The sequence below is a fragment of the Centropristis striata genome, chromosome 11 (assembly GCF_030273125.1).
Source record: "Centropristis striata isolate RG_2023a ecotype Rhode Island chromosome 11, C.striata_1.0, whole genome shotgun sequence".
Taxonomy (NCBI): Eukaryota; Metazoa; Chordata; class Actinopteri; order Perciformes; family Serranidae; genus Centropristis; species Centropristis striata.
In genome coordinates, this window is record NC_081527.1 from 15,347,331 (window position 1) to 15,362,001 (window position 14,671).

The window sequence follows — 14,671 nt, forward strand, 5'->3', positions numbered from 1 at the left end:
CCTCTGTCCACATCTGGCTATAAACACTGTTCTCTGAGTCGACTCACACACGCTGTCCTCATCCTAACCCTGTCCTGTTCACACACTGCCAATGACCACGAGTCACTAATGTCTGCAGGGGCAGAATACAAACAGAAGTTTAAAAAAACACGCAGCCAAACATGGGTGTGTGTCAATGCTGGAAACTTTGGGTTGAGTTCCGCCCATCTCTGGAGATCTCATGCTCCGATAGAAAGACAGATTGTGAAAGAGAGAGCAAGAGAGAAAGAAAAAGAGGTGTTCACTATTTTGCTTTCCTGCTCCTGCTAAAAATGGAAAATTACTGCATACGGTGCCCCAAATCTGCCCCCAACTTTGCTCTAAAACACACACACGCATAAAGAGACACACACACACACACACATACACAAACCCCCTCTAACTGCCCTTAGGCCTCTGCACAGGAAGTGGTTTGACTGAGTGAGATCTACATGATGACGCTATCGCCTCGTTCCTCTCTAGCTGTTGAAACGTGTTGTGCTCGGGGCAACCATATGAGTTTGTACATGTGACAGCCTATTCATCTGTGTTTTCCTGTTTAAACGCTGCCACACACAGCAGTGTTTTTCACCTCCAGAGGGACTGTGCTGATTTTGTAAATTCATGAAATGCTGTTTACGTACAGAGAAGTGAGTGGGCATACGACTGAATCCCAAATTACTGCCGAAATAAATGCAGTAAACACCCGCCAAAATACTTCAGCGTGTCATATAAAATTCCACAGTGCAGTGTTATAAACGTCTGACTTCTGCTTCCTGAAACTTAAAAGCTGCAACTCCCCCCTCCTCCTCTCTGTGTCTTGGTGTCACATGTTCCAGTCACCTGACCAGAAATACAGAAGACCAAGGAAAGCACATGCCGTGGCCAGATGGTGCGCTCTAGCATGATGTGTAGACTGTAGACAACTGCTATTTCCAGCTTGTAATTCCATATATTATCTCAAACTGCCTGTCAGCCTGAAAGAACCCAGTCTCTTATCTGTGTCCAATCTCTCCATCTGTCTGAGATCTGACCTCCAAACTTTCCTATTCACCACTTTTCCTTTCTTACCTTGAGTGAGTCGAAGCAAGCGATGACCCGTCCGTTGTCCACCTGACAGCTCTTGGCCGGATGAGCGAACTTGCACTCCTGGTCCGAGCGCGAGCACGTGCCCCTCTGGAACTCCCTACACACCTCAAGTGTCAGCCACTTTGTGTCGCGGATGTGTGCCATGTTCATCGTCATGGCAACACGATGGAAAAAGTTATTCCGAGTTGAAATCTGTTCAAGCGTGAATAAAGTACCACTAGTGTTTTAATCCACAACTTTAAGGGTTTTTTGCTGTTAAAGTCTGTGATATGTGTATGTGACGTTGAAATGGAACAATCACGATAAAGTTCCTGTTGATTGAGAGGGCTCCTTTTCCAACGTGAAATGTTGCAGGATGAATGTTACTGGATAATTTTCCTGATCAATCAACCAAAGAGAAGTGTTTATATCCAGCAGACGGCTTAGCTCTTGGCCTAACTTTTCTCTCTCTGTGTTGCTTGCTGAGCAGGCTCACCTACAACATTCACAGGCCAAGGAGGCAAACAGATGAAGAGGCCAAACTGAGAGCCCTCTGGTTAGGTGCAGTGAAGCAGGCAACGAAGGTGAAAGTCTGGGTGTAGCCTGCTACAGGTTGGTTAAGGACACTGAGGACCGAATGGAGGCTTTGAGGGTTGAAGGCGAAGGTTAAAGGCAGGGTGGGTGAGATGCTGCTTGGGCCTGGTGGTGTGTTGGGCTGCTCTCGTAAGGCTTGTCAGCAGGTGGAGGGAAGTTGGCAGCGGGGCCGTCTGGTGAAGAGAGCTGAGGCTGGCGCCCGGCTGCGAGGACTGGATGGTGATGGTGGTGGATGGACGAGCAGGTCGGAGCGTAGGCTGCGGGGAAGGTGTTGATGCTGTCCTTGTATTCGTGTTACTGTGGCAGCAAGCGAGCGAGGCGGGGGGAAGGGGAGGGTGGAGCTTCAGCTGTAGAAGCAGGTCGAAGCTGCAGCAGACATCAGGGAAGGCACTTCCTCTGGGGAGAGAGAGAGATAGAAAGGAGGGGAAATTAGGCTGATGATACACATCCAAAGTAAACTTTAACATTTGTTTCTCTTTCATTTATCTTTCATGGAAGAATCTGACCTGCCGCATTTTTAATCTGCTGCTAAACTATGCAGCTGTGGGAATGAAGAATATGTAAAAATGTCAGAAATGCAGGGGTGTCAGCTAAAACAAATAAAACTTTCACCCACCCTGCGCTCTAAACACACATGGTGTGCACACATGCTCATCACGGCACGCACACACACACACACACACACACACACACACACACAGAAATGCACAAAGCAGCCATTCACAACTTTCCACCTCTTCTGGTCAACGCAGGAAAATCTGATCAACTCCTGTATCACTTACAGTCGAGTACAGCAAGGCCGGCCATTGCAAATGTGTTTAGAGGTGAAAGAAAGCAAGACAGTGAAAGCAAGAGGGGAAGTCGAGGCAGGGCAGGAGGGAGAAGAGGTTAGTCATTTCCCTTCTTGCGAAGCGGTGTGAGAGTGGGGACCAATGAGAGTTTGCAGAGTTGCAGCAACATTCTGGGCAGAGCGCCAGGTGAGAGCAGGGGGAGGAGCAAAGAGGAGGCTGACCTGCCTGCTGCCAGAGGAAGAGAAAGAGAGAGACGGGCTGAACTAATCACTCAGCTCAGTATTTCTATGACTACCTGATTTCTCACAAACAAATGATACATTTCTTTCAAACAAACAGCGTTTCATGAAAGATCTCTGTTAATATAATTCTCCATGATCGGAATCATTTCTAAATAAAAAAGTATCATCATGATCACAGCAATGCTGTGATGATCTCACACGGATATGCCTGCTGTGATAATATAATGTGTTTTTTTCACTCATAAACACAACTACGCATTTATTCAATGCGGAGGAGTTTTTTCATGTGCGCATGTTGTAATTTTGGCAGTTGCTTCTATTTTTGGTGAATCCATTGTACGGGGTTTGCTCAGGGAATTTGAATGATTGGGCTCCCGCGGGGCCAGTCGGCTCTTATCGCACAGGCAGGGTAACTCACCACACCCTGTGTAGAGAAATCGCTTTTCCCAGAACAGCATGTGCACCTTCAGCAATGCTATGAACCGCTTCTAACTTTACAGCACTGCAACACTGCAACACGCTATATCAGAGTCCTGCAGCAGTACAGCCCAGGTCATGATGACCCAGCAACATAGATATACGTTACAGAGTGAAGCAGGGGAAACTGCTTAGCCTCACCTTGGATGACCCCTACGCTAGCAAATAGCATTACTGCTACAAATGACCTTTGGAGTGTAAGCATAATCATAACACAAACGCTACAACTGCCCCACCCCCACAATATGCAGGCACACACACAACTTAAGCTAGTGATCTTCCATATCATGCACTTATAAATAAATATATAAATAAATGAACTTTTCAATAACATTTTCAAAAAAACAAGAGCTATATCACCTCACTGCTAAATATTTCAAATGGCAGATTATAAAGTTTGATTAAATGCTGCTATTTCTAAATAACAACCAGAAATGTTTCTTTGTCAGTTTTACAGTATTTTCATGCCAAAAAACATTTTGAAGTGTGGCTTGATTGAATGTCTTGTTTTGGAAAGAAACTTCATAATGTTTATCTTCATTGCTGGGCTAATGCCTAGATTAGCCAAGTCTAATCTCTCTGCGTAACCCTGCCTGCCCTCAGATCTGTGTTTTTAAGATCATATAATGTTGACGTTGCGTGTATTTATTGCTACAGCCCAGTCTGATATGGGCTGATGGCAACACACTTTTACTGCCCAAATATACTTTGCAACAAGTTGAGTTCAGGTGAGACAGGATCATCTCTGAACTCCTCAGACTGAACTCAAGCCACAGCTGGACATGAACTAATGAGCTGGAATGGAGATATCTATTTTAAAATGTTTTAAATTGAAGGTGCCAGGGGCTGTCTTCAATCAAATGGGAGAATGTGAGGACTTGATGCATGAAAACGCCCCCTGCGTTCTGTCTGGCTACCTAATCTGTTTCTATGGTTTCTATTAGAGTCGGATGAGCACATATCTGTTAGAGAGAGGTGATGTGGTATGGTGTAAGACAGTGCCAGTGATAATGAGCGCTCATTATGATCCATCATGTCTGGACATGGGTGTCCTTCCACTATTGATTTCTTCATCTCTATGGTCTTTCTTGTCAGTATGCCACTCCCTCTATCTAATTCCACTTTAACAGTCGGTGCTCTTTGTCTTCAAGGCAATCTATTTCAAGTAGACGACTGTGTCATACGATCAATTTCTCTTCTCTAACTACAGGATTTATACTGTTTTAACTAGTGCATCCTACTTTACTTTGGCGTTCCTGTTTTTTTTTTTTCACCCTCCCCCAACTCCATCCACGCTTCTGCCTTTGTGCCCTCAATGTGACTGTCTGGCCTGCGTTCTCATCCAGCATCCTCAGCAGCAACTCCCTCAGACTCCAAGGTCTTCCAAGCTGGTGCAAGGTCAACCACACCGGAGGAAGGGAAGATAGCGAAACAGAGAGAGAGAGAGAGAGAGAGAGAGAGAGAGAGAGAGAGAGAGAGAGAGACCGTATGCTTCCTATCACCCTTTTAGGACACGTGGCAGAAACATTACATGGCTGCAAGAAGAGGAAGTGTGTGTTTTCAATATCAGCACATCACCATCAGCTTACGGTCATGTGATACCAGCATATGCCTCCAAGTACAAACGGTTTCTGACATGAAAAGCAAGCCTGCCCATCTTTTACTTTCAATGGTTATGAGTCACGAAACAAATCTGTTCTCAACGAGTCAAAGACGCTGCTGAAATACACTCTTCGCCTCCATTGAAAGCGCACTCTAAGCATAACTGCCACTGATTTGCATGGCGGACTGTGATGGATGGCGCTCAGAGTTTTTTTTTCTAACACAAAGAGCTGTATTGTTATTAAGGCATGCCTCAACTGATTGAAAAGTTAGAGCAATCACAACAACATGCTTGCTGTTAACCTGGGCTGGTCTTGAGGTTGTCACTGTGACTAACTGCTAAAGACAAGAGGGAGTGGTACATAGTTATGGTTAGACATCCTGAAAAATGAGTGGCACATTATTTGTCCAGTTTAGCGTACTGTAACACCATGAGTTACTGGATGCTCTGTTCTGCATAACTGCATAAGAAATAATACATTGGAGTTAACGGATGTAGTATCGGAAGCAAAATACTTATTGTTATCTCGCAACATCTGTTATGGCAACCTAACAAAAACCATTGCTTCTCGTCGGAGCTACGTTTTTCAGCTTTGACTGCAGAAAAAGAGGCGTCCGTCGTCTTTGGTTTGCTGCTGCTCAGTAAAAGGAGTTGTTTCAGCATATTGACAGAGGTGGAGTCAGGGTGACAGTGTGCTGAGACAGGTCATCTGAGTGGAGGACGCTGGAGGAAATGCAACACCCCAGGCCTCGCTCCTGCTGCTCCATGTGCTCAGAATATAGCATGTCAATATTGCCCTCACTGACCTTTATGTACACACATACACACCGCTGCACATATGGACACGTGAGCATGTTCTCCTTGCTGTCTCTTGATCTTTTTCATTCTGACACACGCATACCGAGAGGCTGAGGGCTGCTGCTCTGTCCACTGTAGCTCTTTCTATATCACATACATCCCTGAGTTTAATGCATATCTTTTGATGATGCAATCTTTCATGTTGGTTGGTAAGGACTGCGTAAAATGAGCGTTAGGGCTAGGGCAACAGCATGAAAGAAATAAAAGAAATGATGAAAACACTTTTAAATCTCAAACTTTATTTGGTTTGTTATGAATAGAGGTTTTATATGAAAAGAGCTCCCATGGGCGGCCATTATCCACACAAAAGTAGGATTTAGTCATTTCTTGCTCATTTTTGAGCAATCAATGCTGGTATTGTTTTTGACCTCCTCATCGTTATCAGTAGCATGTCGTCATCTCCTCTAAACTATTAGTTTAACTGACTTATTTGTCATCGGGTTAAATAACATGGTTCCGAAAGTGAGTCTTAGGCAGGGAACTCACAACAAACAATGCCTATTGATTCCTCCGAGAGCAAACCTCTGGAGACAATTAGATCTCTTGTTTAGCATACACGGACAGTGCTATTCACACACACACACACACACACACACACACTGACATGACACACAAATGCAAACCTATACAAACACACAAACCTCTGTGTCATGACACCGGGTTTTCTTAATCTGTGGTGAATATATGACTGTGTGTGCAACACAGCATCTTTGTGTGTGTTTGTAAGGATGTGGTGAAGTCAACGGACAGTGAGGATAATGGCTGGCCTTATGGTTTAATGAGTGGTTCATTGGCTCACATTTATATTGTCTGTGTCAATGTGCTGGGACGTAGTCAGGCTGCTTTGCACATATACAGACAGGTTACAAATTTAAGAAAAATGCAAATAAACGACATGATAAACTAATGCAATGGACGAATGGTTTGGAAAGTACTAAAATGATGTGAGTCATGTGCCGTGACCTTAGCAGTCACAAATTGAACACCTGTGGTTGAATTGGTAAAGGTTTATTAGATGAGAGAGTGTGTTTTGGAGGGATGGTGCTCATCCCTCCAGTAGAGACGTGTAACAACTATCCATCATACTATAAATGTACATACATATAGAACATAATCTTTTTATTCCAGAGCGTACGCCACTGTGGCTAATCATGTTTGCCAGTACCACAAGGCTGTGTGTCTTGGCATATATGATTAGACATGTTTCTTAAGCTTCTTTATCAGTATATTACATGCAAACATACTTCACCAGTGACCAATTTTATCTGCTACACTAGCTATCTGTATAATTTAGTCAATCGTTTTCATGGATGACAAGCTATGCTAATGTACCCACATCCACTGGCGTATGTTGGGACCTGCCTCTCATATATCGATGCAAACAGACCCAGTGCAGTCACAATTAACAGAAACCAAGGCTAGGCAGAGGTGGCGAGAAAGAGATTGAGAGTGAGAGAACGGCACTAGTGGGGCAGGAGTGTGTTATTAAATGTTATAGCCATCTATCTCTGCTTCAGAGATGGAGAGGTTTAAGATGTCAAGGCTGTAAGCAGGAGCTGATGCTACTGGGGTGAAGAAAAACAAGGAAAGGCTTGTGTTGACACGTGTACCTCTGGACAGAACAACAAAGAAATAACTAGACAATTATTACTGACTCCACGTACAGCAGCTTCGACATGCTGCTCGCCCTGCTTATTATCCCTGTTGTGTGGTTCAGATACAGGTGGACACTGGCTTTGTTCCTCTATACTGCAATATCTGATAAACAATTATTTCTGACTACCTGACAAGAACAGATATAGGTAAATATTATGACAAATTAAAGACTCAACTGTGTCTCTGACAGTGGTTGAAGTCAATTCATTGTAGCTTAGCTTGGAATTCTGTTAAGTGCAAGGTGTCTTACTCAGCCAAAACTGTGTCAAACTGTTTCTCAGAGGGGTTGAAATGTGGTCACAACACAGTAGGAACATACAGAGCAGCCCTCCTGTAATAAAGGCTTAACCTGTCAGCGCCGATTCAGCCATGCACATAATCCTGTCTGTAGGGCAGATCCTAGATCATTGGTAACACACATAAACGCAAAGCAATTTGCACCTGAGTTCACACACATATACAACAACATACAGAAGAGCAATGTCACCTTTGGCATCATTAGATATAATATTCACAACAACAACACCACGTTCCTGAGGCTTCTGCAAGACAGAAATTGATAGTCTACCAGCAGAAAAGCTGCCATAAGGATTTTAGAAACTCTCAACAATGCAATCTGCCACACATCTGTCTGTGTTGCGCATGCTTGCATGTGTGTACACACTTGTGTGTGTGTGCTACTGTCTGAGCCACCCTGAATCCCTCTAAGTCACAACAACAACATTCCTCATCATCGCCCCAACCACGGACACACCACCAAGAGGAAACCCAGAGAGGAGCGAGGGGGAGGAGGGCAGAGGTGGTGAGGAGAGGGACAAAGAGAGAGAGAAGGAAGGCTAAAGTTTAAACTCTGAAGATTTACCAGAATCACGTCCTGCTGTTATACAGACAGTTTTTGGAGGCTCTGTAAGAAAAAATGCTTACAAAAAACTTTGAAATTATTTTTTCGGACAAATAGCCAGATATTATCGCACATAAGAAAACACTTTCAGTCTGTTTACCTAAGCATGATCTACACAGACAAACCTAACTCCTGAAAGAAAGAAAAACATTGCAGGGCAATCTTACATTATCTCCCAAAGACTTAATAAAGTACAAAACTACTTACGTTTACTCCACTTTAAACATCGACAAGTAAAATCCCTCCATTTACTGAGCCTCCTTCTCCCTGTCTTTCGTTTCTGCCCCTCTTTCCTTCTGTCTTCAACTTTCTTCCTCTCTCTCAGTTACTCCCCCTCTGTCAGACGCATGAAAACACTCACTTAGTCACACACATACACACACACACACACACACACACTAACGCACACACTCCCACAGACAGAGTCACCCTCTCACACACTCTCTCCTCCCGCGACCCGGAATGCTTGGCAAGATCCAACTGTACTGAAATACTGTGCTCACCATATAAGGTAGCAGCAGCTTCACATGTCACACGTAATTTACATGCAGCGGGGCGGGAGTTCGCCTGGCACACACACGTAGAAACACACATGCAAAACCATGCTTCCCCCTTTAGGCTGACGCAGCAAAGGGAGGGAAGAGGTACAAGAGAATCAAATTTTACCCTTCTCCTTGTTAACCAAGCCCTGCAGGATAACTCCCAACATGTCCAATGTTGAGTCAGACGGACGGAATGAAAGCTGAGTGGGCGATCTATTGATCCTCTCCACTGCTTCCTGGAACAACCGTGGCCCTCAAAACACACACACTCACACACGCGCACACACACCAGCAAATTTTCCTGCTAACTAGCGCTACCCTCAGGAAGTAGCTATTGTGTGACAGTCTGCTTTGAGCCAAGAATGTGCCTTACTGTGTGTCTGTGTGTGTACGTGCATGTGCCTATATCTATAAAAACAAGCCGTAACAAATCAATGTTAACCCTGTGGCCGACATGCTGAACACACACACACGCAGCAGACACTAAGACAAGCAGTCCCCATATCTCTACCTATGTTCCAATGCACAGGCGCTTACTTTGGAAAGTAAAGACTGCAGCACACACAGGAGGAAAGATCTAGATCAACCAATGAGACAAGGAGGAGGGTTATGAACCAAGCTCTTACCTCTCACATTGCTCTCCAGTTTGTGTGTGTGTGTTTGCTTCCGCGTGTCCACTGACTCTGTGTTTATGCGTGTGTTCAGACAGGCCGCGACAGCAGACCCCCAGGCACCGGCTGGACCATTCTCAGGCAGGCAGAGCGCAGCAAGGCAGAACGACTGGCAGAAGACAGGCAAGCGAGTGAGCGAGGGAATCAGCAGCGAATGAGTAGAGGAGCTGTGCAGAGCTGAGCACCAGAGTGAGAGAGAGACGGAGAGAGGGGAAGAGAGAGAGAGAGAGAGAGAGAGAGAGTAGGAGTGTTTGTCTGTGTGATTGTGTGTGTGCGTGTGTGTGTGTGTACGTTGCAGCGTTGGCTGTGTGCGCTAGTGTCTCCCCTCCCCTGCCTCTTGAAGTGGCTGTGCTGAGCTGTGCTGAGACGGGCTGGGCTGTGTCTCTACTGACTCCCCAGCCTCTGGATCGTCTGTCTGCTGCCCGAGGAAAGTGGTGCTCGCTGGGTGGCAGTAGCAACAGCTGTGGAGGAGGAGGAGGAGGAAGAAGAGGAGGGGGGAGCCCTGACTGCACTGGGCATACAGATCCTGCAGTCCCCTCTCCCTCCCTCTCTTCCTCGCTGAAGGCTGGCCACGCCCCCCCTAAAACAACACCAGGAAGTGCTGGTTCAGTTACAGCAACACTGCCCTTGCCTATCCAGTGAAGCTGAGGAAGGAGAGAGAGAGGGAGGACGGAAAGGTTGGAGAAGCATAGCAAGAAGATAAAGAAGGAGAAAATAAGGGAAATTAGTAACAGGATAAACAGAAGTAAGAATATGCCATGAAATGTGACGAAAGGCGTCAGAAATAAAAGCGTGGGATAGTGATGTTAAAGAGAGGAAAAAGTGAGACAGAAAAAAGGTGAAACAACAGATTTAATGAGGTTAGGACAAATAAGGAGAAAAACAACAATTGGAAAGAATGAAGAGATTTAGGGGTGTGAAGGAAGGAATTATGGGAAGAAATTCATAGGGAGTTGCGACAGATTCTGTCAGTCTGGCTTCTGTCAGGTTCCCCCATTCAGGCATGCAAACCTCAGAAATCCCAGCTCAACCTTACACTCATACCTCTTGCCCACACTAAAAAAAAGCAGGACGCATTGAACTGCTCTTAATCAAATTGTACTATGCTAGTAAGTGGCTATACATTCAGAGTAACACAGAGCGTGTAAATACTCTGGGAAAATGGCTATTAAAATGCTGCAGACCAGTGCAGTTTGGTTGCAGTTCAGCAACATATTATAAAAATGGCTAACCGAGACAAGACTGAGGCAACTGCTGCTGCCAACCTTCCTGTATTGTTGTTGACTTAAGGCTTCTGCTGCCACAACCCTTGCATCCAGGGGAAAGCCAGAGAGGCTAAAGAAGCCTCCAAGAATTTGATTTGGACCTGATGCTGCAATATCCGGTAGCCATGGAGATAGTGGCCTTGGCATCTGCGGGAATCTTTACAGATTTTGAGCTGTATGGATGCCAAATTTTCTGTCTGATCCTGCATATTGTCTATGACTCACATCGTTTGATTGTGATCAAGGAGAAAGTGCATTTATAATGCTGCCTGAACTGAAAATAGCTTTTCAATTTACAATAAAGATAGCAAATTCTACACACTGCAGCTGAATTCACTTTGACTGAGATCGCGCTTGCATCCATATAGTGCAGAGATGTAAGAGCCTTTTCTTTCTTTGGTGTAATCCTGCCACAACATATCCTAATGCTTCTCCTATGTAAAACCGTCACGGCTGTCTTTCTGTTCCACGCTTCCTTTTCGATCTGGACCAGATTTCTATTGCTGCACAGCTCTGTTTAATACAAAGCTGGTGATAAGTCATCTCTAATTTACACAGCAGGCCCCTAAACCCCGGGTGACAATCTGTGGTAGAGCCCCAGCTGCAGTGCTAACCCTTTACCTAGCCAATATTCTGGTGCAATGTGCCTGTGTACTCAGAGAGAACAGAAAACATGTTGTATTCTGCAAAGAAAAAGAAAATGTCATTGGATGCCATAGTAGTATCTTTATAATTTGATCAAATTTAGATAGACAGCGCCATTATTGGCTTTAACAGCATGCCTTGATTTATTTCAAACTGTCATTTATTTGCGATGGAAGGAGATCTATTTCCAACCATGGAAACAGCCCTGCTAGTAGACATACAGTATGTCTTTTAGATTAGCAGAGCATTCTGTTCGACTGCTGATCAATGGACGCAGCAGGTCAGTCTAACCTCCAAATGGAGTTTTTCCTTGACCCATAATGAAGAAACATGGTGATTGATGTTGTTCAGACTCAATAAGAGACACATTAGCAACGCCTCCAAAGATGTGGGCTTTCTGCGAAACTCAGACACTGACGTGGAATTTCCCCTCTTCTACTGGAGCTGAGTGGATGCCAGTGCTTCTGCTGCTTTCTGTCTATGCGTCTTTCTTTTACTCCTCTGCCCCGCTGGTCCATATTTTCTATTCATTATCATTCTTGGTATGTTCTCTATGAGTCTCTGTTTTCATCACTTTGTCTCACTTATGACTAAATCGTCCCCAAATTTCCCCCCCGAAACAACCACAACCACTTGTCTATTTGTCATAACCAACAGATTCATATTCCCCTGGTCCAATTAAATATAGAGCCAAGCTTTGCAGTTACCAGATGGTTTGTTAATTCGCCTCTAGTTTGATTATTATGCATATTCTGGTCAAATGACGAACAGGAGCTTATTTCTCCTTTTCTAGTTCTTTATCTGAAGTCAAATCAGTCACATATTTTAACTTCCTGCTCCACATGTCTTGTGTCTCACAGATAAAAGGATGGTGTAACTGCTGTTCTCTATAGGAGATCAATGCGGCTGTCGAGCTGTTTAGGTATGAGCAAAGAGCAACGAGAATCAACTTCCTGGGGTTGAGTAAACTGTTTGCACACATGCTAATCTTAACCAACTGAAAACAGGAAGAGGTGTGTGTGTGTATGTGGTTTAGTTAAAGGGGAATTCCGCCAATTTTACACATCAAGATCTGTGAACTAGTCATGGGGAGCAAGTCTATCAAAGTAACCCTAATAATGTCGTTATCAAAGGATTTTCTGTTGCATTTTTAAAATTTACATTTTTTTTTTAAATTTACAAGCCCTACTAATTTATTAAAGTGAAATACTAAAAATACTAAAGAGTAATTTTGCACCCTCACATTCTTCATCAGTCACATTACCCCTATACCAACACAGTCTGGCATTCGTGACCTATCTGCCTCTGTCAAGCCAACGAGTCCTAACCCTTCACCTTCGTTCACCCTTATTTTCTCTCCCTCCTCCCTCATGAATGCAACTTTCCACCTTAAGCTTCCCTATCATCTCAGCGCTCTGCTATTTCCCAGCACTCTGTAAATGACACTGGCTGGCTGATGTGAACTCTCACTCCACTGAGGAAATGTCCCAGAGCTTTCGTGTGCCAAACTCTGACGGCTCATCTATCACTAAGGCCGCAAATACACATTACACTCCCATTACAGACCATCACAGCAACAACTGCAACAGTACACAGTCTTGCAGAAAGGCCCACAGCAGGGAGCTGCACTCAACGTCAGCCATTTCACTTTAGCTGACTTTGGAGACTGCAGAATGAGAAAGCAAAATATTGCTTTGAGGTCATTTTTACACTTAAAACAACTTATCTGCTACTTTATGGGTATCCAACATAAACAAAGATGGTAGAATATACTACATAATACTAAAAATGAACATGAAAATGGTACAAATTTTAAATTTGTGTATGCTGTCAAATACTCCATTTTTAGTGTGCATACTTGCAGTCATGTTTCCCTGCTGCATACTTGTGGTTTTCTCTTAACTTCTCTCTACTTTGACGCAGTGAGGGGAAGCAGGTGCAATTCAAGCTGTCGAGTTTGAAATACAGAGAGAGGAAATAGCACACTGTCTTGTCCCCATCTGACACCATTGTGCGTGTGTGTGCACGCGCATGTGTGTGTTTGTGTGTATGCACCATTCAAGCTTGAAGCTTATCTTGGAGATAAAAAGAAAACGAATGGAAACACCCTTTGCAAAGAGGCCTTGCACTCCAGCTTCCAGCTATTTTCTGTCTAAATGTACCCTGCAGATATACTGCTGCAAATATCAAATAAACTCTCCTCACATCCCGAACCTCTTACCAACTTTATATCACTATACAAAGTTGGATAAAGAGAAAAATACTGCAGATGTTGGTTTACCAGAGCTGACAAACTTCCATTTTTGCAAAGTATCAGAGAAAATTGTTGAAAAAAAGGACCATTTCCAATGTTACAATAATATGAAACCTCAGATAACAAATACATGGAAAACACTGAATAATACCAAAAGTTGAAAACAGACATTAATTCTACAGAAAGTTATTTTAAAACCAGTGAGCTTACCTGTGTGTTTGTCTATCGCTGTCGTGCCACTGGAACCGACACAGTTACTTCAACATAGGTCACACAAACGCAATGCACTATGGGAAGAACTAACATCTTCATTTCTCTCTTTCGCTACTTCTCACTCTCATCTCTCTCTCTCTCTCTCATAATAGCACCTTCTGCTTGGCAACGGCCATACCACAAATGTGGTCAGGTTTACAGCGAACCATCACTGCGCAACATCAAGTCTCCATGACAACCACTCCTTATCTAATTTGCATCTTCTGCTTGCATTATCTACTGACGCCAAATATGGTCACCTTGTTATTTTCCCCGCCTCTCTCTGCATCCCCTTTTGATAACTTCCTCTTTCCCTCCATTTTCACAACTGTGAGTGCTTTGAATCGAATGTATATGCACACACAGACGTGCACTCGTGCAGGGAGCCTGTGAGAGTGTGAAAAGAGGAAGTGCAGGTGACATTAGACCAGTTCACAGCCCGAGAGATAAGCAGTGAAACAGCTTTTAAAATGAGGAAGTGGGGTGTTGTAAAGGCTGCTGTTGAGAGACTTAAAAAGAAAAGGGCATGCGGTATGTTATCACAATCTTCCCATGGCAGGTACATCGTCAGAGGATTTCACTTACCCCCTCAGTTCTTCTTCTGTGAAGTCGGCGCAGGCATTCGGCTTCCTCCTCTTCTTCCCCTAAGGACTGTGTCTATCAAACTATCACTGGAATGTTGAACCAGGCCCCTGGAGCCCACACATACAGCAGCACTCAGCAGCACTCAGCACCTGTCTCCGACTGCCAGCACAGAGAAAGAGACACGGTCAATCACACTGGACAGCACAGCAAAGAGGAAAGAGCAGCGGAGAGTGGGAGGCAGACAAGCAT

The 14,671-nt window shown here is 44.3% G+C and overlaps 1 protein-coding gene across 22 annotated transcripts in view; it reads right to left on the bottom strand.

Moving 5' to 3' along the window:
* Nucleotides 1-13,817, bottom strand: part of LOC131980636 (muscleblind-like protein 1) — a 42,415-nt gene extending 28,598 nt beyond the window's left edge. For 5 of the 22 annotated variants that reach the window (XM_059344911.1, XM_059344907.1, XM_059344900.1 and 2 more), the window contains exons 1-2: nt 9,377-9,625; nt 1,090-2,076 (exon numbers count right to left, since the gene is read on the bottom strand). In XM_059344911.1, the coding sequence (XP_059200894.1) occupies nt 1,090-1,263 (174 nt within the window). In that variant the 5' untranslated portion in view covers nt 1,264-2,076; nt 9,377-9,625. Of the gene's footprint in view, nt 1-1,089; nt 2,077-2,462; nt 2,588-8,415; nt 8,774-8,874; nt 8,976-9,376; nt 9,627-13,795 lie in introns of those variants that run through there. The other 17 variants (XM_059344903.1, XM_059344897.1, XM_059344899.1 and 14 more) reach the window with 9 other exon arrangements.
* Between the last annotated feature and the right edge of the window lie 854 nt (nt 13,818-14,671).